The sequence below is a fragment of the Artemia sp. Qi Xiang Cuo genome, chromosome 6 (assembly GCF_049724085.1).
Source record: "Artemia sp. Qi Xiang Cuo chromosome 6, ASM4972408v1, whole genome shotgun sequence".
In the NCBI taxonomy this organism is placed as follows: domain Eukaryota; kingdom Metazoa; phylum Arthropoda; class Branchiopoda; order Anostraca; family Artemiidae; genus Artemia; species Artemia sp. Qi Xiang Cuo.
Genome location: NC_142799.1, coordinates 1333004 through 1357653, shown reverse-complemented (window position 1 = coordinate 1357653; position 24650 = coordinate 1333004). Strand labels below are relative to the sequence as shown.

The 24650-nt window shown below is 35.3% G+C and overlaps 1 protein-coding gene across 3 annotated transcripts in view; it reads right to left on the bottom strand.

The window, feature by feature from the left end:
- Nucleotides 1-24650, bottom strand: part of Aladin (aladin WD repeat nucleoporin) — a 65210-nt gene that overhangs the window by 7225 nt on the left and 33335 nt on the right. For all 3 annotated transcript variants that reach the window (XM_089090010.1, XM_089090008.1, XM_089090009.1), the window contains exons 6-11: nucleotides 21035-21237; nucleotides 17541-17703; nucleotides 15642-15811; nucleotides 10215-10457; nucleotides 6225-6353; nucleotides 2392-2476 (exon numbers count right to left, since the gene is read on the bottom strand). In XM_089090010.1, the coding sequence (XP_088946136.1) occupies nucleotides 2392-2476; nucleotides 6225-6353; nucleotides 10215-10457; nucleotides 15642-15811; nucleotides 17541-17703; nucleotides 21035-21237 (993 nt within the window). The remainder of the gene's footprint in view (nucleotides 1-2391; nucleotides 2477-6224; nucleotides 6354-10214; nucleotides 10458-15641; nucleotides 15812-17540; nucleotides 17704-21034; nucleotides 21238-24650) is intronic.

Below are 24650 nucleotides of genomic sequence, written 5' to 3'. Positions count from 1 at the left end.
TACAATGAAAACACGGAAGAAGGTCAGTTATAGGCAACTATTTTTTTATTTTTCCGATGCGCAGGTGTGCTCATAAATCACTAAAATCATAATTATTTTTAACATACCAGTGTCTTCATCCTATAAGCCTAGGCTAATTTTAAATATAAAATGTTCTGCTAATCATCATCTACGTTAATGCCAAAAATAGCAAAAAAAGGAAACAAAAAGCCAAAATGAATTCCGAGTAAACTTGCAAATTTACAGTTTAGCAAAAGCACAAAATTCTCCTTGAAGTCGAAATCTACATCAAAACCCTATTACCTTTCTTTCTGAAATACAAGGCGTCTCTGCAATTTATCATTATTATAGAAAACAATTGAAGAAAACGGTTTATTGCAATTATTATTTTGTCAATCGATGGAACTTCCTTATTAAGAAGATGTGAGTTGTAAATCCAGGCTTGAAAAATAAATGCATTGAATGCTTCTAAAGTATCAACGAAAAATAAGACACAAGTTAAGTAGGTTCTAATCACTCGTCGGAGGTTCTTGAAAAATTTGTTTTGCGTTTAAGAGGAGAACATAGCAATTGCTATATGATAATAATGATAAAGATGAAAACATATACAATAATTATGAAAATAAAAGAAACGTACTTGAAACTCACAGTAATATAAAATATGCAATAATAAAAGCAACATAAGAGAATACCAAGGCCGTATCCAGGGGGGTACCCGGTTTGACCCCCCCCCCCCGAAATTTTGACCGAGTCGAAAATAAGTCGAAAATTAGTAAAACCTAGGTAAAAATCAGTAAAATTAGTCGAAAACTGAGTCAAAAATTAGTAACCCCCCCCCCCCGAAAAAGTAAAAAATTAGTAACCCCCCCCCCCCCGAAAAAAAATCCTGGATCCGCACTTGGAGAATACACTACTACTACTACTACTACTACTACTACTACTACTAACAACTCACTGCAGCATTAGGCCACCTGAGGCAAACATAGCTATGCACACTTCTCCTCCATGCCAATCTATTCAAAGCCTCTCTCTTTACACCCTCCAAAGACGTTCCCAAATCCCTTACTTCTTCCTTATGACAGCCTCAAACCCCATTCAGGGACGACCTGGTTTTGTTTGGCCCTATACGGTTTTGTTTGGCCCTTTACGGTTTAGTTTGGCCCTATACGGTTTATACGTCTATAGAATATAGAATATATGCGTATGCTAGCAGACATGCGGACATAAAAAAAAAATCCTAAAAGGAGATTATGCCAGATCTGCCCCTCACTCACTGGGACTATCTGTCTTCGCTTTTTTTACAATTAGCCATGGCTTGATGCCTGCAACTACTTGATTTTAATTCAAAATTCATTCCAACCAACTCAAATTCATTCTTTGATTTCTTCGTTTTTAAATTTTTCTTCAACAAAGGTAAAAGAAGAAAACGCTTTAAAAACATAAAAAAACGATAAAATACTTTTTGGAAAGCTAAAAAAGTATTGTGTTTATAGAACGAACCAGAGAATATGTGAAAATTACGAGAACTGATTGTGTCGAATGGAAAAGTCACTAACGCCACCAACCGTTTGTCGGTTTTGATTGACTTTCAACTGCTGTGTACTTGTATTTTTAAGCTATTTTAAAATGTAGGGGTGAGTAAAAACCGCCAGATCAGCCTATAAGCCGATTTGACCGATAACCGCCCATAGGCCAGTAGACCTATCACATTAAATTCTACTACCTTACATAACCAATAACGATATCTTTGATCTAAATTCGATCTAATTTGTGCGCAAATAATTGTGCACAAAGATCGAACCAAATTCGATCTAATTTGTGCACACTGGATTTTGGCTTAAAATAATCCCTGAAAACCATCAATACTAATTGATATCAGTTACAAAGAAGTTTCTGCTTAAAACAAATTTGAGAATCTAGTGTTAATTGTAATGCTCGTAGTTGGATTTATAAGTTTGGCCCCATATTGCTAACTAATTCTATTATCTAGTAATTTTTCAATATTTATTTTTTATCTTGGATTCTTCCCTTCTTTTGTATAAAGTTTTTGGCTTTTGTAAGTTTTTGTCTTTTATATATGATTCTTTTTGGTTGCTGATCATCTATTATATATTAGAACATGGAAAAAAAGTAGGAACTACTTGATTGGTAATTTAGTTTTTCAACCGCCTTGAGAAATTTTCCTTGTTTGTTTTGATTTTTATTTCTTTTCTTCGAAGCTTGAAGCTTGTTAATGTTTCTTAATACTTATCAATACATTCATGGGCAACTAGTATTTAAGATAAAAACTTGCTAAGGGGTGTACTATGCTAAAGAAAGAAAACAATGAAAAAACACTGTGCCCCAAAATAATAGGGCGCAATTGGAATACACTGGATCAAATAGACTTACGACACTTAAAAGGCTTCCATTCTCGAAACTAGGCTGAAATGATACGGCTACAGGATAATAGTCATCACTTCCACATATCAGGCCCCTAAAACAGACAAGAATTAAAGAGTTATTGCAATGCTGCTTCAAAGGAATTACCAGTGTTATAGCAGGATATAAAATAGGAGAAAAACATTAAAGTAAGTTCAAGGATGAAGTTTTCCCCTGAAAGATAGAGCCTCTCTGAGCCTTTAACCGCTATACTTTAGTCCAATAAGGGGACTTCTGTCTCACCTTCAACATCGTTAAGATCTTATGAGTTAATGCAGTTTAGTTAGTAAAGAGATATGCGTCTGTCATGATTTTTTTTTGGTCCCCTCGTCCAGAACGGATGGTCATATAAACTTTGGAAGGGGATCATTCCGAATTGGAGGGTATAGTGAACTTTGTAGAATCAAAGGTGATCGGAGAGCTATTACCTTCTCTCCTGTGTCTTTTTCTGTCCCGGACAGCCCTCCCCTCGCCAGGGCCACCATTCTGTCAGATCAAAACTTCAAGATAGACTTTTCAATAAAAATGGGTGTAAGCGCAAAAAATTGCCAATTGGAGGGAGGTATAATCCATTTAGTACAGAGGGCGATGCCCCATGTAACGCAAATGAGCCATTGTTCACTAATACAGTTTAGTAGAAAAAGTGGATATGTCGCACCTTGTTAGAACCTGGAATATATAAGTGCTTTAAATCTGTATAATTGGAACATAAATTGGCCCAGTGACTCCTCCAAACCCTTTGCTCCAATTCCTTTAGCAGAAAGCTAGGAATATTGCATGTCGTTTTAACTAAATCGCAACAGGGTTTTCAAAATTGGGGGACAAGAAGGTGGCCCATGGTAACTTGGTGCGATAACAAACTCGGTGAAAAACACCTAAGGCTCTGTTTCGTTCCAACAAAGGGTGAGAAAAGCCATAGTTCAGTGCAGAAACCACAAATCGGTGTGAAAGCAACCTCAGTTTTGACTCGATGTAACAATAAGCTAAGTCCTGACTTGGTGTAAAAACGGGTTAAGTCCAAGCTTCACTTGGTTTTTCCCCACCGCCGACTTATTAGCAGAAAGAAAAGCAGCTGGAGCCTTTTTTAAACGCTAACCATACAGTGATTATGAATCTTAATGATTGGAAACACAAATTAGGACAGTGGCTCCTTAAATGCCCCCCCTCTCTCTCTCTCTCTCACCATCAGCTGTTTAGAAAAAAAGTGGGCATGTTACACGTTCTTAGAACCGAAATCACGGACAGGTTTTGAAACTATAATACTGAAGGTTTTTTTTTTATTACAGGCTTCACGGCTCCATCACAAATGATGATTTGCCGCTAGTCGTGGTACTTACCTCATTTTCTAACACTGAGGCACTTGTTATACCTTCTCTTGGATGCGTCAAGGGAAGGATTTTTCGTGATTACCTCTGCCGGCAATCTATTCCATGTGGCAACCGATCGCCGGGCGAAAATCGTTTTTATATATTCTTGGCGGGGAGTACCCTGCTCAAGCTAATCCTAACGTGCTGTATTTCGGCAAGTTGATCGCAAGGGCTTTGTTTTATCGGTAATAAGCTTCGATAGCTCCTCCGATGGAGGGCTATACAAGTACTTACAGAAAACTGACATGGACGCCACATGAAAGCGTTCCTGGATCAGCTGCGGGGTTTTACCTTTCCTGTTGCCAGAGGTTGCTGCACGCACTGCTCTATTTTGAATATGTTAGAGTGGACCGATGTGGCTTTTTGGTGCACCAGCAAAGAAAAGGTATATAGTGTACCTGTGACCAAACCAGCCCCCCCCCCCCCCATCCTCCCACAACCAAATTTTTAGCAGAAAAATATTTGTTTGATCTAGAATGAGGCAAATATTTGCAATCTCTACTATCTAAAAGCCGAAGGGGGTCAAGAGCCCCTCAAACCCTCTTGAAGGCACGAGCTTCATTTGCACGTTACTGAGTACACAAATATAAAAAAAAATGTTTCCTCAATACTTTAACGCTAGTTTGGAACATTTTACATACAAGAGCCTACAGGAACATCATACAGGATACAGGAACAATATACAACAGTACAGGAACATACAAGTAGATTTTGTAATCAAGGAAAGACTGTTAGGATCCATTGTATTTGAAGATAATTGTTAGCATTAGAAAGCGAATGATTTGTAAGGAAAATGTTAATAGGGTGCATTAACAGTGCATTAATCGCAAGTAACAATGTATTTAAATATAATCGTTAATATTAGAAAGTGCATGATTTGCAGGAAATGTGTCACATACAAAAAGGTCTCGTATTTCCCTTTTTTTTTTCTTTTTTTTTTTTTTTTTTTTTTTTTTTTTTTATTTCCCTTTTGGTGATATTTAAATTTAGTTGTAAATATTAAAAAGTGGATAACTTGTAAGGAAATCTCTAATATGGTGATTTATGTGGTCTATTAATCCTAGGAAAAGGTGTATTTAAATATAGTCGTTAATATTAGAAAGTGGATCGTTTGTAAGGAATTCACCAGATACAGACATGTTTCATATTTTCTTATTGGTAACAATTTTAACAAATTCTTTTTTTTTACTATTTGAAAAGGCTTAAAAACTACATACCGAAAAAGTCTTAGCTCGATTCCGCCTAACCTGTTATACAACAACTTGTTGCGGCACCAAGCCCCCTGAGTTCAACAAAGATAACTTAAATCTAGTTCGGTGCGAATTCGCTAACTAGGCTATAATTTCATTCAGGAGTGTAACTCCTCACTGTCACCATACAAGGCTGTTTACAGTCTCGGTTTTTGCCGGATGAGCTTGTGAACGATCCAACGGACGTAGTCACGAGGCGACGCCTCATGGATATCTCTGCCCGACGTTGTAACGGAGAAAAGACCAATAGCTGTCGTACAGCAACTTCCTTGCTTAACCTTGGCAGATGTCCTTCACATTTAATTTGTCTGCAAACTCCATTCAAAAATTCGTCTGAAAAACTAAAACTAGATGCCCACAGAAAGCAAATTTTTTTTTTCGCAGTCGAATTCGTCAGTTCGCATCCCAACAGCGAATTCGCGAGGTATGCCTCACAGAACGCGAAATTTCAAATATGATCTCTAAAAGACAGAAACAAAAGATTTGTGGATTTTTACTGCTTTTGTCTTTAAGATGTCGGAGAGGTAAGCTGAAACGATCAAAAAGTTCTGGGTCAGGCATTTACTTGTTTTTAGAAGTTTATTGTATTTCCTCTAGCGAATATCTATCGTGCGAATAAAATTCGACTCGGAGTTGAAAGGTGCGAACTGCGAATTTTGGACGTGCTAAGCTGAAAATATTCGCTTGACGACGACGAATTCGCCTAGCGTCAGCGAATTCGCTTTATGTGGGTATCTAGCTTAAAACGTAGCATGCGAAATAATTACCCACATGCAATTTGACGATTTCAAATTCTGCAAACGACGCATGACGGCAGTAATATTCACAAAAAAGACCACTGAACGAAAATTAAGATACCAAAAACATTCCAAATGATCTTGAAAACGAATAATAAAAAGTAAAACTGTAAAAAAAAAGAATAAGACGACGGCCGTAAAATTCACATGACGGCACGGTGACGTACGACGGCCGTAATATTCACAAAAAAGGCCAAACTACTATAAACAAAATATTAAGATTAACACAAGAACCATACGGCCATAATATTTACACGACGGCAAAACGACGCACGATGGCCGTAATATTCACAAAAAAGACCACTGAACCTCGTTAATATCCAAAATTTCAAACGATTGTAGAAAGGAATTCTAAAAGTAAAACTAAAAACAAAAAACACGAGACTTACAGTGGCTCCAGAAGAAGAACTGGCTTAGTTTTGACTTTATAAATGGCTACACATTTCGTTTCTTTGAAAAGAACGGCCAAACGGTCACCGTTGCGACTCCACACGATCGACTGAACTAGGCCACCAACCCTGAAAAAAACAACAAAAGCAGGGGATGAAATCAAATGGAAACCGAAACTGTTTTACAAAGGAGTGTGACTTATTTGATAATAGCACAAAACTAGCGTAAGCGTGTGACAAAGGTTTCAAACAAAAATAACTCATCCCAAAAAGTGCGCTCCCGGGAGCTTTCCAGGACCGGGAGGCATAAAGGGAATTATGTATTATATGTTATGGGGACTACTTTGAGTGAGACAGTTCGTAAGATGTGACATAATTAGCCATAAAGATATATGGCCAAATTTCAGTTTGTTTTCAGCAGAACTTGTATAAACAATTTTGATTTGTTGACTTTTTCCCATTTCCCCTCCAATTTATTTCAGTAATTCTCGAGAAAACGTACAATTAGGCCATTATTATAAAATAGTGGCCTAAAAATGGACTTTCCTTAAAAACAGTGTGTACAATGATTATATATAAGCTTTTCCTTCGAAGGCTCTTTCAAATATCATTCCACGAACAATTTTCTTTTAAGTTTTCAAACTTAATTCAGAAAAAGATGCATGTGTTTTTTTCTGTTATTTTATTTATTAAAATGTATCAACTACTCTATTTCTGTGCGTGTTTCTTTCGGTATTCCTGGAGAAAATGTATGATTAAAAATCCAGCTGAACATATTTGAACTAATCATGTATATTTGGCTTATTATTTATGTATCTGCATTGTCATAGGCGCAGAGCCCAAATCCCAAACAGGAGAGGGGAGAACACAAAACGTCCATTCTTAGGCGATTATAGATAAGGTTTTTCTTGAGAGGCCCTTCCACAAACAATCTTCTTTTAGTTCTCATCTTGATTCAGAAAATTGCCTATATTATTTTCATAAAAATGTCTCCACGACTCCAATTATTAAATCACAAGTCAGTGAAAAATTCTTGATGAGCAATGCCACTCTTTAAAACACTGATCGATAGAGACTCACGGCCCACAGCACGGCCAGATTTTTCCCATTTTCTTATTCATTTTCAAAACAAAAGCCTGATATTATTACTGGAACCAGCCCGCCAACTGACAGCAGTTCAAGGATATTCTAGGATTTGTCCACGATTTTTAAAATTTCTTTACGACGTGCACGTTTTTTAGCTTCTTGAAATTCATCCCACCCCCAGACATGGATTCATGCCAACTTGTCTCAAAGCAAAACCCTGGTTAGAAAAGTATTTACTTCATATCCTTCTCCTTTGTAATATTCCGATAACTTTCTCCAGCTAAAAGGGAAAAATCGCCACCCTTTGTTTTATTTTCTAAGGAGCAGCAGCATAATTCCTTACATTCATTTTTCAGCTGGAAGCCACCAGTAAATGCACAGAGAAACACTTCTCAAACACGGATACACATACATTAACACAATTAATAACAGGTTAACACAGTTACGGAAATACTTTCCTAACTTCTCTATAACTATGATATTATTCTTTATCTTTCCTCTTGAGTTAGACGTATACAATTGCATTTTACGCATATTGCAATCGATTTACAGTAGCATATTACGCACATTACAATCAATTTACATAGGTCAATGGTACAAATAACAAGAGAACTTTTAGGAATACCAACCCTTTAAAAATATATAACAACTATTCACGACCTATCCTAACTGTAAACGTCAGTCACGTATCAAAAGGACGTATCTCCATAACTGTAAATTCTCAGAAGAGCAAAGAAAAAAAAAACACTAATTTTTTATTTCCCCTCCGATAACTATAAAACAAAAAAGGATCGGTACATAAAATCAATACATGTCAATCCATTTTTATTTTACGGTTACCAGAGGGGAAATACAAAAGCTGCGAGTTTTTTTTTCTGCTCTTCTGAAAATTTACAATTATGGAGATACGTCCTTTTGATACCCGACTGACGAAATACTCCCCCTCCACTTCAAGTTGTTCAAAGATTGACTCTTTACTTCCTCTCATGAAGTTCCCTACAAAAATGTATCTAGACTTACATTGTTCAATATGTTACATAGTGAAAAAGAGCACAGCTCTCTGGTATAACGGCCATTTATTTGAGGAGATTTTTCTTAAAAATACCGGCCCAGTTTATGATGACATACTTCAACATGTGTGAGAAAAACAATCTTGAAAAGTTAAGTTTCTTTTAAAAAATAAACATTGATTTAATCATTTATTTAATCATCAAATTGATTTAATCAATTGATTTAATCATCAAATTGATTTAATCAATTGATGATTTCAATAATGATTTAATCATTAAATTAACTTAATCTGTAATAAAATAGTTTTTCTCAATAACAGTTTGTTTTCCCCGGTTCATTTACACTTTTATCGCAAAGAAAATATGTTTCTTATATTGTAGCTTTACACAAAAAGTTGTATATAGGAATGAAGGGTAAAGGAATAGGGTAGGGTATAGGAATTTAGGGTAACAAAAAAACCTTGGGTTGAAATAAAGATACTGGAGATATTCCTATAAACTCAGTATACCCAAACTTAATACAAAGACATTCAAGTAATATTCTTTCTAATTTTAAACCAAGATCATATGAGCGTATTAATAAAAATCAGGTCAGTAGACAAGCAAAAATTATTTTCGCCAAATCTAATTTGTGAACTTTATTTATTTTATTTATTCTTTCATTTATTCTGGCTTGGTTTTTGTTAGTTTGTTTCAGTGTTTCTTCTGATTCGTTGATGCTCATTTCAAAGAGTTTTTTTTTTTTTGCTTGTGTTGAGCACTGAGGACGGCTTGGCCGAGGTCCTTGCCGGAATATCTGCTTTTGTATTTACGATTCGTTTCTTCCATTGGCTGAAAATCACTTTCATTTACTTGGTTAATTTTATATATATATATATATATATATATATATATATATATATATATATATATATATATATATATATATATATATATATATATATATATATATATATATATATATATATATATATATATATATATATATATATATATATATATATACGGGGGCGTATGGGCATATGACTACGGGGGCGGTGGTCAGCAACCTGCTCGCGGTACCCCTGCTTATACTAATCTAAGCTGACTATTTTGTTCCAATTCGTTGGTTAGTCGGTGGGCTAGTAACCCGCCACCGTAAAAACTAATTACTCAAGAAACAGCAACAGATAGCCTCGGATTGACTTCTTCTTCTGTGAAGACGACTAATGCACGCCCCGGACAGGATTCTTGAAAACGGCCGATTGTTTTCGTATTGGATACTGGAATGTTAGAACAGTTAATCAAGAAACACTGGGGGCATATGGTGTGAATAAGGGAAGAAAGGCTGACGCACGACGCATGGTCTTGGAAACCCTCCGTTCTCCGCAAATCAGGAAGACTAAAAACGACCCTGGGTAGGTTGCTAGTGAAGGAGGCGAAGCTGGCAAGGTCCTGGTTAGAGAAACTCGTATTGGAGGCTCAGAACAGGTCGTCATGGCGAACCACTGTTGCTGACTTATGCGCCCCCAGGCGTAGGAGGACCTAAAATATATATATATATATATATATATATATATATATATATATATATATATATATATATATATATATATATATATATATATATATATATATATATATATATTGTTTGTTTCAGATGTGTTCTTCTGATTTGTTGATGTTCATTACAAAAAGTTAATTTTTTTGTACTTGTTTTATTTTGAGCACTGAGGATGGCTAGGAGGAGGTCCTTCTCAAAATTTTTGTTTTTGTATTTTCACTTCGGATCTTCCACTAGTTGAAAATCACCCTCTAGGTTATTTTTTAATTACTTTTTTTTCCATATTTTCTCGTTTTTTTTTTGTCAAATGTTAAGACAACAGACAAATGAAAGGTAAGAAAAACCAAGTACCTAAATGTATCACCAGACTGGCCTTCTAGAGCTACTTCCGTAGTATCAGCTACAACAAGAGGGCTTGTCACAAGTTTCCGAAAACTTCCTTCAACTTTCCCGAAGCTCAGTCCAAACAATCTTGGATTTTCGCTGTCAGCAAATATCAAATGCTGATTACAAGGACTCCATGCTATTGACTGAACTCTACCGGCTTCTGCACAAAACTTTGTATTTTTTAGAATCGGTTCGAACTCGAATATCCTGAAAAGGAGAAAAACAAAATATTCATTCATTTTAAAGACATGGACAGATGCACCTTGGCAACTTTGATTGACCAATCAAGAGAGTAGGCGAGTTTACCTTCACTTTCTTTATTTGGAGGCAAAATGTTGGCGCGAAGCGTTGCAGTTTCACTGGCTCACTATTTAGGTGCAATAAAAACTCAAGAATAAAATGAATGAGATGAATTAAGAAGATGGCCACTGGAATCTAGTGCCCAGTTGATAAACACTGGGATTTTGTCACCCTAATTTCTAAAATAGGTAAAATGACGAATAAAATAAATAAGACACTCGTATGAATGAATGCGGGTGATAATACTGACAGAAAACGTTGAAAAAAAAAGTAGATAGAAAAAAAAGTCTAGACGATGTGTGTAGTAGTAGCAATAAAGTTAGGTTCTGTTCTAGCAGCATCGATTTTCACTTTGATAGCCAGATTTCGGATCACCCGATGAAGAAAATGTCTTTACTCGGACGAATATTTAGTTCATTTCTGTCTTAAATGAGGATAGAAGCATTCGTTTTACAGGCTAGTATCATTTTGATATTATAAATGAAATCTTTTAATTTAATACCGTAGTAAAGGTGCATTCTTGAGACTTTTAGATAGGTATTCAAAGGTATTTTCTTTTCGAGAACTTTTTCAAAAAGGATCAGAAAATTTTTGCTTCCAACCGGACATATTAGACAGAATTTACGTTATGATGTCACTTAGTATTTTCGCTTCATAATTCACCATTTCCTGTCAGAACTAAAAAAAAATATTTTCACCTGAAAAAACACAGAGATGAAGACCCAGTACCTCAAGCTACAAAAAGTATTTGACATTACCTTACGCATTGGAATTAAAATGAAGCCAATTTGTTCGGCAATACACCCCAACTTAGTCTAATGATTTTGCTTTTTAAGTCGTCTGAGAGGAAAACAGACTCCCACATACAACTCCTCAAACTTGATTTTCACCTCTCAAAAATGTCAAAAATGCCCATTAGTGTTGGGTATAAACATATATTAATGTAACTTTGAGCTTAATACGTTCGATGATACTTAGAAGTGCCACTAGTACGTTGGGTAGGGGCACTAAAGTACTGTTTTTGAAATATACGGAAAACCCATCGTAGTTAGTTGGGCTTTCTCTCTCTTTATGGGTAATTATTGACTAATACTAGTAACAGCTCATTTCAGCAAGAAGCCGCCCGAGACCAGCACACTTGCGCAGACTCTTCCTTCAGTCCTGTTGCTTCACTCTTTAGTCTTACTCTCATAGACAGGGACTTCATGAGAGGGACTACAAATGAATGTGCATTGTCAGTTTAATATACATATACTGATATTTAGTAATTGTATTGTTAACATTATTAGATTTCTTATAGTTATGTGGGTAAGACCATTTATATTTTTTCATTAAAGCGCAAATTATGTTTTGGCCTTGGGGAGTCATAGGGGTCTTGAGCCCTACTCATGCTAACTTCTTCTAGTTTTGAGTATGATTTGGTTATTTATTGTAATTTCTTTTCGTTTTGGGTTTCATTTATTTATCGATGCTGGTGGTAGTTTCACACTTGGTAGAGTATTTCATTTTATTTTTGCTCATTTTTGGTTTAATGGAGTTCTTTACTTTTCTTTGAAAAACTTATTTTGTGGAAAAAGTTTTTTAATTAATCAAACAGTTGTGGTAACGAACTGTAAGTAAGGAGCGACCCGGCTCAATGGTAACCGAAACTCTAAAAACCGGAATTTTGGTACCAATAGATACAATAAAAGAATTAGATTTTAATGCTTATTTCAAATATATAAGTTTCAACAAGTTTAGAGATACCCATCAAAAGTTACGCGCCTGAGAAAATTTGTATGATTTTCGAAAAAAGGGGGAAACACCCCCTAAAAGCTATAGAACCTTAATTAAAATCACACCATCAGATTCAGCGTATCAGAGAACCCTGCTGTAGAGGTTTCAAGCTCACATCTGCAAAAATGTGTAATTTTGTTTAGTTTTTTTTTTTTTTTGCAAGAAGAAAGATCACGGAAGCGTGTTCATTTGTTTTTGTTTTTTATTTTGTTTTTTTTTCCAGGGGTGATCGTATCGACCCAGTAGTCCTAGAATATCGTGGGAGGGCTCATTCCAACGGAAATTAAACGTTCTAGTGCCCTTTTTAAGTGACAAACAATGGAGGGCAACAAGGCCCCCTCCCACGTTCATTTTTTTACCAAAGTCACCCGATCAAAATTTTGAGATAGCCATTTTGTTCAACATGGTCGAAAATATAATAACTATGTCTTTTACGATAAATCAATCCCCCAAAGTCCCCGGGGGGAGGGCTGAAAGTTATGAACTTTACCCAATGTTTACATATTGTATTGTTATTGGGAAGTATACAGACATTTTCAGGGGGGAGGGTCGGGGGTTATGCGGGAGGATCTTTGCATGGAAGAAGTTTTCATAAGGGAAGGGACATTCCTATGAAGGGTACGCCGGATTTCCCAGCATTATTTAAAAAAAAACGATAAGAAATTAAATTAAAAAAAAAAATTTCAACTGAAAGTAAGGAAGCTTAAAAATAACAGAAATTATAACATACATGATTGGGTTCGCCCCCTAGTCAATACCTCGCTCTTTAATTCAAAGATTTTTTTGTATTTTCATAAGAGCAATTTATTCTAATTAACGGCTTTTGTGATTAAGGTGTCATTTTTAAAGAATTTGAACAAAATTCTAACTTTAGCGTAAAGAGCGAGGTATTGACTAGGGGGGCGAACTTCCTAATATACGTATTAAAAATATATGAATTTAGAAGTTCGTTACGTATGGTAATCCGTAATTTAAGTATATTTATTATTAATAAAAACGTTCTTAAATAAAATTAAACAACTTTCGAGAAAGCCATTTAACCAAATAAAAGTAAAATTAATATGCTAATTTTTTTTAATTATTCATGTACGGTGAGCCAAAATCAAAACCTGCATTAATTCAAAAAACGCTCAGAAATTAAATAAAAAAAAACAAGTCTTTTTAACTGAAAGTGAGGAGCGACATTAAAACTTAAAACGAACAGAAATTATTTCGTGTATGAAAGGGGCTGTCCCCTCCTCAACGTCTCGCTCTTTACGCTAAAGTTTGACTCTTTCTTGCAACTCTATTTTTTAAACAATAAAAAACTTTAGCGTCAAGAGCGAGACGTTGAGGAGGGGACAGCGCCTTTCATATACGGAATAATTTCTGTTCGTTTTAAGTTTTAATGTCGCTCCTTACTTTCAGTTAAAAAAAACTTGTTTTTTTTATTTAATATCATGAAAGAAAGCAAGTCTTTTTTGGATTCACCTTTTACCATTGAAACGCTCTCTGTTTTTGTGAAACGTTAAATGTCAAACGATGACAATCACTCTCTTAAGTCACACATTCTCCAAAAATAAAACCCTAAGGAACCCATCACACAGGAAAGCAATAACAGCGTTCTAAACGTTACGAGACTCTTTCTTCCACAAGGAGACGTTACCATTTTGGGTGAAATCAATTGTATTGACCTTATAATAAGCGTTGCACCAGAAAATACACTATAGGAAAATTGGTGGAAATTTCCTTCAATTAAAAACTTCCACACCGAAATAATTTGTAGGGCGACTTGTTGTAAAGTGTATTTCACTTGCTCTGCTACTCCCGTTGCAGCAAGCGATCGCCTGAGGCCAACAAACTTACGTACACTCCTACTCCATCCTAATCCGTTCAAAGCTTTACTCTTTACTCTATCCCATGAAGTTCCAATTATATAGTAATACAAATATCAAAAGGTAAGACAATGAGAAATTACTTTTTCTATCTATATTTAACAGCTGTCATCAACAAAGCACAGATAAAAATAAAATAAATACAATAAAATACGTGACCATAAAACAAATTCTGGATGAACTTCCTTGGTGATGATGTTAGGACAGTTAATTTTTTTTTTTTTTTTTTTTTCTTTTTTTTTTTTTAACGGTCACGTACTTTATCAAATCTTATTGAAAGTGGTCAAATAAAGCTCTGAAGCATGGGCGCTCCGAAAAGCGGATGAAGATTTACTACATGTTTTCCAGAGAAATTGCCTACGGATTGTTCCATCTGACTGACCGTATTTCAAACTGTAGGCTGTACGAAAAATGTGGTTCAATCCCACTATCTAGGGCCATAATGAAAGAAATGTTGAGATGGCTAGGGCACGTTCTGCAGATGAAGGATGACAGATTGCCGAAGATTTTCCTTTTCGGTCAACCGTTTAGAGCTAAATGGAAAGCAGGTCGTCCTCGTCTGGGGTGCGAGGATGTCATAAAGAAAGATTTAAAGGAAATGGGAACTTCCTGGGAGGGTGTAAAGAGGTAGACTTTGAATAGATTGGGATGGAGGACGAGCGTGTGTAGCTGTGTTGGCCTCAGGCAGCTTGGTGCTGCAGTGAGTTGTTAGTATTAGTAGTATTTTATATTAGTAAATCTTATTTTATATTTATGTATGCTTAGCTGATAACGGCTCTTAGACAAAAAAGCCAAAATTTTCATTCAGGAAAAATTTTCCCTGTCTTACAATAATTCCTTGTTGTTTTATCTTTCATGTTTTATGGTGGTCTTCGTCGATATTTAGAAAGCAATAAAACAAGAAATAGAATAAAAAAAATCAAACGACTAGAACTTTCAATTTCAATTTTGAAAGACCCTTTTTATAAGACCACCCCTTCCATAAACAACTCATATGCCCTCCAGAAATGGTTTCGTTAGGGGGAGGGGAGGGGCGAGGGGGCAGTTGCCCCCAAGTAATTTGGAGAAAAAATTATTATATAGCTCATAGTCCTTGATTTTCAGGATGTAGACCCCTCTTGCCCCCAATAAAAATTCTGGAGCTACGCTCCTGCAATCTAGGCATAAGTTACAACTCTTTCCCCCGGGCTCGGGGGCGTTGAGTCAACCTCGGTATTGTTATATGATCTTTGAACATCTGGACCTATTATAATACCAAGCCTGTATATAGAAATGGATTAAACAAGAGCTAAACAGCAGCTATCACAAATGGAACGCTGAGCAACGAAGAAATGGTAACCGGTTCCGTCCATCCCAAAAGCCAAAATAATAAACACTAGTAAAAGAAGCAATACAATAAAAAAAAATCCAAAATGACAGGGAAATATAAAAACTAAAGTACCTAAATGGTAACAAAGGAGACGTGGAAACTAGTTTCTGTCCATCCCAAGACCAGTGAAGCTGCGTAATACCCCCACTTCCAGCCGCTGGAACTGAAAATTCTTTCTCTGATTGAATATCCCAAACTGCCAACGTTGAATCTGTGCAAGTTCCAAATGCAAGTTGATCGGTCTAAAGGAGAAAGTTATGTGCAATAAATTCAAATAGATACACCTAATTAAATATATTTCAATTTGAAGGAAATTTATTATCCTTGGATGTGAGTGAGGGAGAGTGTGAGAGGAGATAATGGTGGAGAGGGGGGGGGAGAGAAAAAATTACTATTTACAAAATGTAACATTCAATTACAAAAAGAAGAAAATGAATCATGTTACAAAAATTGGGAGTGCAAAGAATGCTTCAACATCAATTGCTAAAAAAAACAAATGCCCATAATTTGCCAAATAGTAAAATGACATACTATTTCTAATGTTTAACTATTAGGGCGTATATATATACATATATATATATATATATATATATATATATATATATATATATATATATATATATATATATATATATATATATATATATATATATATATATATATATATATATATATATATATATATATATATATATATATATATATATATATATATATATATATATATATATATATATACACATATATTAAACGAGTAATAATTGTATATGTATGTATTTTTTCTCCACAACGGCTCCCACAATAGTTTTTTTGTTTTGGAAAATTGGCATCCAGGGATTTTCTAGCCTAAAAAACGATCTATCTAGGTCCAATGATCTATAAAGCGATGTTTTACTGAAACTATGTTATGTTTACCAAAATTACGTCCATAAACTACCAAAATTACCAAAATTAATAAATACCAACAAATTACCAGTTAGGCATTACCAAAAATTATGTTTTGTTTTGCAATCCAACTCGGATCATTTATTTTTTACTGAAATTATGATTAGTTTACGAAAAATTACGTCCATAAATTACCAAAATTGTCATAACAAACAATGAATAGAACTTACCAGCTATGTTTTACCAATAATTATCTTTTTGGCAATGCAGCTAGGGGTTAAACGATAAACAGAGTGTCCTCAAATAGGGTGGAATGAGGTTATAAGAAAGGATGTAAAGGACGTTGAGACTTAATTGACGGAACAAAAGAGTGAAGACCTAAATGGTTCGACTTCATATTCGGCCTCCATTATGCATACTTGCCTGCACCTTACCCTTTTTTCATTACAGATTTAAACGGTGAAAATTCAAATATTTTTTCCATGTTGTATTTATATTTTTACATTCTGAATTTCTTTATTTCCTTTTGCATTTCCATTTTGGGCTAAAATTTCATATTCCTAAAATTACTAATTTTGGAAATTTAAGATATTTTCTTTCCTTGTTGTATTTTTACATTTTCCCCATCGTTAATTTATTTGTTCCTTTTTCATGTCTAGTTAGAGCCCGTCTACCCCCCCCCCCGCCCATGCATATTTCCCTTCCCAGCGTTACGTGTAATATATATTAAAACATCAAAATCGATTGTTCAATTTTAGTTAGGAAAACAAAACATTTTGATATTCCAATGATATAGAGTCGCTAAACATAGCACCAACAACTATCATATGACCCACGTTTATTAAACTTTTCAGAGTGGCAGATTTTCAATAGCAAGTCACACTATCGTGACTGACTGCAGCTTGATCGCATTACAATTTTGTTTTCCAGAAATTCATGAGACACTTGTTTTTCATCGTTTCCTCTTTCTTCTTGTTCATGCCAAAAGGTCAGAGTCATCAACTGATTCTATGATATCATGACTGATTTATATATAAATAACTTTTATATTGACTAATTTATATGCTTATAAAATTGACGGCTTACCTTTGGATTCCAAGATAGACTAACAATTGGCCCGGTGGATGCCGGATGGTTGATGACAGTGAGAAAACTTGATGATGGCTTCGCAGCAACAGTATTTGGATCCAGACGCCACAACAGAACACAGCCCTGACAGCCAATAGCAACGTCGCAACTCGAATTATACCTTGAAAAAGCATGGCTTGTTACCAAAGCCGTGGGCTTATCCGTGAGGGAAGGGGACGCGGCCCAACTTGTAACTACATATGGAGTTAAACCCAGTCGAGTACTTTTCGCGGCTTACCTTATTTTAGGGTTATTGCTGAGGCTTTAATGAGGCAAACATATTCAATAACTATTACAAATGCACCTATCAGGTGATTCAGGTAATTCCAGCAGGTGACCATCAAGTGATTGGTATACATATGACCATCAGGTGAGGGGGGGGGGTGCATTTGCGAGTGAATTGATTATTATATTTGGAAAGAGCATAAAAAAGGAAATCAAGCACTGTGTCCACCTTGTTCCTATATCAGTTATGGATTCTCGTATACGTTTACGACATTATTTTTTCATTTCTTTTCTTTATATGATAAAGTTCTAGGCTCAAAATAACACTTACTAGCATTTATCAAACTTATGCTTATTCCTTGCGACTGAAGCTACGTAATGTGCTCTTCATACTTCTCTACGCTAGTGAGTGCTGGAAAATGAATCAGCAGCTCGAAAAGAGAATTCTTGAATTTGAAAATATGTGCCTGAGGAGAATTTTAAAAGTAAGTTGGCAACAGAGTCAGTAACTTTGAAATCCGGAGTAGAACGGGACAGCCTCTCATTACTGCTGTTATAGGGAAGAAGAGGTGGTCATATTTAGGTCATGTACTCCGCATGTAAGAAGGCTGCCTTCCTCGGACAGCGTACGACTGGAAACCAGGCGGTAGAAGAAGACGAGGTCGTCCAAAGAACACTTTGCGCCGAACCTTTGATCGAGATCTGAGGTCGGCTGAGACCTCGTTAATACCTGAATGGGAAGATGTCATCGCTGCAGCATTGCTTCGGGATGAGTGGAGAGGCTTCGTCGACGCCCTACGCGCCACCAATGGCTCAGGAGGAACTAAGGTCTAATGATGCTTATTTCAGATTCATTAACACCGATAAAAGGAAACAGATGTTATTATTGAATAGTAGGGTCTAAGTACGAACACAGTGTTTCTATTCAGGCATTTTAGGGACAGTTCAATAAAAATGAGGTGATATATAATGTCCCTTAAACTTTACAAAACTTCACAAGGGGGACAGAAATAAAAAAAAGTCATGGGGGGATAGTTAACGAAACTAAATTATTTGATATTGTAAATAAAAAATGCCCAGAAATTCAATAAAGTTTAGTTTCTCAGAGGGGGAGGGTCAGGTCCCAAGTCCCACTCCCTTCTGCGTTCATCCCTGTCTCCCTTAAAAATTGAACTGTAATAGCAACTTTCAGGCAAATATGGTCATTTAGAAGAAGCGTCTAAATCCAAGTGTAGCTACGTGCGACATAGAGACTTGCGACTCATCCAGAGCTTGAGTGTTATAGATAAAATGTTTTACTGAATCCGGATTGGTGTATGTGTTTACTGTTATTGAGTGAGCTTAAATTGCACATCCAATACAAAAAGGATCTCGTATCTCCGAAACGAGTCCAAAATTTCCGAAAATGAGTTGATAGCCTCATATGAGTTTTCTAATGGGTGTTAATCCACGCGTCAAATTTGGAGACCGAAGGGCGGATTTCATGTTTTTTTGTTTTGTTTTTTAATAGGTACTGATGGGGACAAAAGTTTTTCAGTACCTTTGGCTCAAGACAATCTGGCATGACTTTATGAAGCCTCAAAACGAAGCCTCATTATTCGGCTAAGCTTTATGATTTCAGCTAATCGACTAAGCCTTTGGCTAAACATTATGAAACCTCAAAACGAAGCATCATTATTTGGCTAATCGGCTAAGCCTTAGGCTAAACATGAAGCCTCAGAAAGAAGGCTCTTTATTCGGCTAAGCATTATGGTTTCGGCTGATCATCTAAGCATCACGAATTCGGCTAATTGGCTAAGCATTATGAAGCCTCAAAGCAAAGCCTCATTATTCGCCTATGAATAATAATTCGAGCTAATCGACAAAGAATTCGGCTAACCATTATGAAGCTTTAAAACGAAGCCTAATTATTCAGCTAAGCATTAGGATTTCGGCTAATCGGCTAAGCATTCGGCAAACCATTATGGAGCCTAAAACGAAGCCTCATTATTCAGTAAAGCATTATGATTTCGGCTAATCAGCTAGGCATTATGAAGCCTCAAATCAAAGTCCCATTATTCGGCTAGGGATTATGATTTCGGCTAAGCATTATGAAGGTTAAAAACGAAGCCTCATTATTCGGTTAAGCGTTATTATTTTTATATAATTGGCCTGATTCAAATTTTAGCGGGAAAAACAAACAAAACCATTCTAAAGAAAGCTAAAGAGCTTTATATCTGCTCTCCTGTGAAATTACGAATTTGTCACACATCATTGGTTTAGGAAGCCATAAATCTTCTTCTGTGGTTTTTTCAACATTTGGTATAAATTTCAAAGCTAAAAAAGATATATTTCCACTTCCAGGTATTTGCACTTACCAAAAATCTGTGAGTAAAACAAACAGAAAAGGCCATTGCATTTCTTTTTAAGTTACTCAAAGTCGTACTTTTTACATTTTTTTCATGTTCCTTAAGTTAAAAATTATAAATTGCAAAAATTAGAATTCAATTTTAGAAAAAAACATGATTCGAGCCAATATATTTATATTAACTTTATTTTCGCTCTCTTGTGAAATTGTGAAAATTTCAGATACTCCCTTGGGCTTTGGGTGTGACAACCCTTTCTTTTAAAGGCTCTCTCAATGCAATTTGGGTATTATCAGAACATGATCCAAAAAACCCATAAATACCTTCAATAATCTTCAAATTACCAAAGACAGAGAAAATGAAACCTGATTGTTTGATTTCGTTAAATGGATTCTTACGCAGCCGTATATATCTTAAAAATTAGAAAAAAAATAGGAGCTCGAATTTTTAATTGTTAATTGAATTTTTAATATAAATTTTAATCAAAATTTTTAATCAAACCTCTCTATACAGTTCTGCAGTTCTTGGCAGTACCGGGCACCAAATTTAAAAAGGGAACGTGAGTAAGAAATCAGCAAAAAAAAAGAGAGCTAAAACTCATAACACTGAAAACCTTAATTATCAGGTTATAATAATCAGGTTATTTGAAATTTTAACGACGAAAAAATTGTCGAATTTAACAAATCATCTTTTCATATTTATTTTCACGGTTCAGCATGGCAACGCTGACGAAAAAGAGATACTGTCCTTAAAACATCATAATCATGACCTAATTAAAAGGAAATCTTAGAAAATTACAGTTTTTAGGTGTTAATACAACTTGATGGGTCCAGAAGGCAAACAATGTCAACATTTTTTTAAATCCAAAAAGAAAATACTTACCTCCAAGCTACAGCTCCAATTTTCTTCTGTCGTCGATGTTTGAGCATAGGCACTATATACTGAAGACCATAAATTCGGACTGAATCATCAGAAAAGCCTATAGCAATTTTTTTGCATTGTGGATGCCATGCAATACATCGAATACAAGAAGTAGACCAATCCTTTGTTGTGGAAAATGTTGAAATCATCATGTCTAAAGGCAGCTACAAAATACGAAATGAGTAAGTGATAAACGCATTCTATATAAATCAGTGGGTAAAGCTGTGCGCAAAAACTATGGGAGACTGTGATTCCAACATCCCCGTCGCGAGGATTTTTCCCCGAAGAGGGGTGTCCCCGCATGCAAATATGGCAGAGCATATCTTTTATGTTGGCCGAGCACCTTTTTACAGTTGGCCTCAGGTGGATATGTAACGCGATGAGATTTTAGCAGTAGCTTTTTGTATTTATTATATGCCATATGATAGTTATAATATTATAGTTATTATACAGTTATATTATTTATTTACGTCCCTCAAAATTGAGGAGTACATAAAATACATGAATGAAACAAAGCGTTGATTCACAATAGGCTTTACAACATAACTAAATAAAATACGCAAAAAAAAACCAGAGAAAAATATCAAATATTATATCATATAGAACATTTAATAGAGGAGCAGTTATAGAGGGAAAAGTTAGTATTATACTAGACATATTTTGTATTTATTAGATTACATTATAGATATTGTATAGTTATCACTAATGTTTATTATAGCAGGTTATTATTGCAAAAGCGCTAAATCTGGATCTGAAATTACTAGACATCATATTTTGACAGAATTCCACTGAAGTATCAGAGAGGATTTGGACTTCCTGTGAGCAACATGGAACATGTAAGTTTTCATGTCTTAACAGGCAGCTAGTAGCGTCTCTTCGCAAAGGCAAAATGAACAGGGATCTGTTAAGTAGCATTACAATGTGTCTAGAGGACTCTTAAGTCTTTGGCTGTGACCGGCAGGTTGTTACTGACACTGCAACAAGTCTATTTTAATGAGCAGAAACCTTTACATTGCTACACATCATTTAAGATAGGTGCGTAAACAGGATTGTATTTTCCAGGGGGTGCCTTTTGATAATTTGAATAAGAAGTGCCCTTTCAGTAAAATTTAGGATTTTAGATGGAGAGGGTGGGGGTGGTAGCCCCCCTCCCCCATGTAGCTCCCTAATCTAGAATAATAATTTCGACCAAAAAGGAGAAATGGTACCAGATGACCACGTAAAAATATCTACTTAATTTAAAAACATTAATTTTTTTTAAGTTGTAACCAGCAGTATTACTGACACTACAATAAACAAACTCTAATGAGGTTCAGCCTTTACATAGTCAATTATCATCAAGGATCATAATTTTGGCTCAAAAAAGAGGAAATACCACCGGTCCTAAAACTTGTTTTATCGTCTATTTTTTCCAGTTAACAAAATTATCTTTTGAATCTGCAGTGTTTTCCAGATGGTGTGGCAATGTAACTTACCACTATAACACTGGTGGCATCGTGGCCTTCCGGTATAATATTGGTGGCTATCAACCCCAACACTGAGCTCAAGGAAAGAGCCTTCTTCTAGTGGTGAGCAGGATGAGAGTGGCAGCACCTCAAATTCAAAAAAGCGCAAAAGAAATATTTCAGCAAAAACACGAAAACATTTTGTCCAAGGCTCATCATCAGATAGTTGGTGGAGGCGTGGTCCAAACCCTAACTTAGAAAAAGATCCTCCCTCGCGTAGTAAAAAAGGTGCTGTAGCCAATACTTCAAGTACAGAAAACAATGGAAATTTAGATACTGTCATAAAAAAAGACAGTTCAATGGAAAAATCAATCGTCGACAATCGTAACACAGACGAAATCCCAGCTACCAATATGTGTGTGCCACCGCAAAGAAGAGGCGCCAACTACAAAAAAGAAGAGCAATATACTGGTCCCAGAGTTGAGGTAATTAGGCAGCCAAGAGGTCCAGATGGAACCAAAGGTTTTAAAAAAGAATATTTTCAAAACTTCCACCAAACACGTGATGACGTTAATGACAGAAGCATATCGCCAGAGCAAAATTCTATCGGATGAATTAGTTCCCATTAAATTATATGTTCTTTTATTTCTGTTAAAATATGTTAAATAAATGTATAAAAAAAAATGTTGTAAATTATACAAATAATGAGTGGTAGAAACAGCAAGACTCATAAGAGTTAGAAGGTCAGATACCTGCAAGAAGCATGTTTAACGGTAAAACTGAAGTCAGTTCTTCGATGCCTAGGTTGCCCCCCTTAGCAGGGACGCCAATTGACGAAAATTTAGGAAGGGGCACAAAAACGTTCAAAATCAAGGGGTGGGTAACTTGCTGCTGTTTTTTTTTTCAGTGAAAATTTCATAAATAACATTTTTCAATGAAAATACCGAAAAAAATTATTTTTCTAATTCTGTGGGGAGGGGGCAAAAAAATTTTGAGGGTTGGTAATATCCTTCTTATTCTCCACCAAATTACTGTCATGGACTAGGTAAATATCAGGGCAACAAACATCATTAGAGGGAAAACATTCAAGGGGGGTTTGGCGCATAAAAAAGCTTAAAAGTAAAGACGAAAACAAAATTTATAAAATTTTCAAAAAAGAGCTTAATAACCTTCGCAAACAGCAGCTAATTGAAATCAAAAACATACAAATTGATAGGTCTGAAACTTTTCCCTAGTCTCTGGTTTCCTAGACGTTTGAAACGATTGGATTTAAAAGGAGACGAAATTGATGAAAAGTAGAAATTCATAAAAATAAAAATTTAATTAATTGTCACAGGAACGTATATATCCAGAAAGAAGTTTTTTCATAAGTTTGACTGGCATTTTTTTTAATGTTTTAATTAAAAGGCAGTAACACTCCTTAAAATGTTTCTCGTTTTCAGTAAAGCGATTTCAGAATTCACACATATTGATTTCAGACACCAGCCTTTAGGAGGGGTAGACTTGAGCGGTAACAATTCAAAATATATAAAGTTGTCAACTTGTTTGTTTCCTGCTTTGTACGAAAAAAGCCGATAAGCAAGTCCTATTTACATTGGTAAAGTTATTATCGGTATGTCTCACATTTATTTCCATTGCGGAAAGAGCAAGAGAAGACAGAATCAATCGCAGAGAAGTCAAAAATAGCCTTTTATACTGAAACTTTGTAGCAAAATAATTCGTTTAGTACCTTTTTCATCTCATTCATTCTTTCATTCTTTTTCATGCAGTTACTAACATGCATTACTCCGCACGTATATTCAACACATTCAATAAGATAATCTACTTATGTCTCTAGGGGCTACTAGTAGAGCTACTCATGTTACTTTTTGCTCGTTTTGAGTTTGACTCCGTTATTTATTGTAATCTCTGTTCGTTTTGAGTTTCATTTATTTATTGATGGCGATTTATGGTAGTTTTACGCTTGGAAGGTTATTTGACTTTATTTATTTTTGCAAATTTTTAGCTTAGTGGAGCTCTTTACTTTTCTTTGAAAGATTGTTTTGTGGAAAAAGTTGTTAAATTAGGTTCTGTTCGTTTTTTTTTATTGAAACGGTCTTTTTGATGAAAAATATAATATTTTAATATCTTTT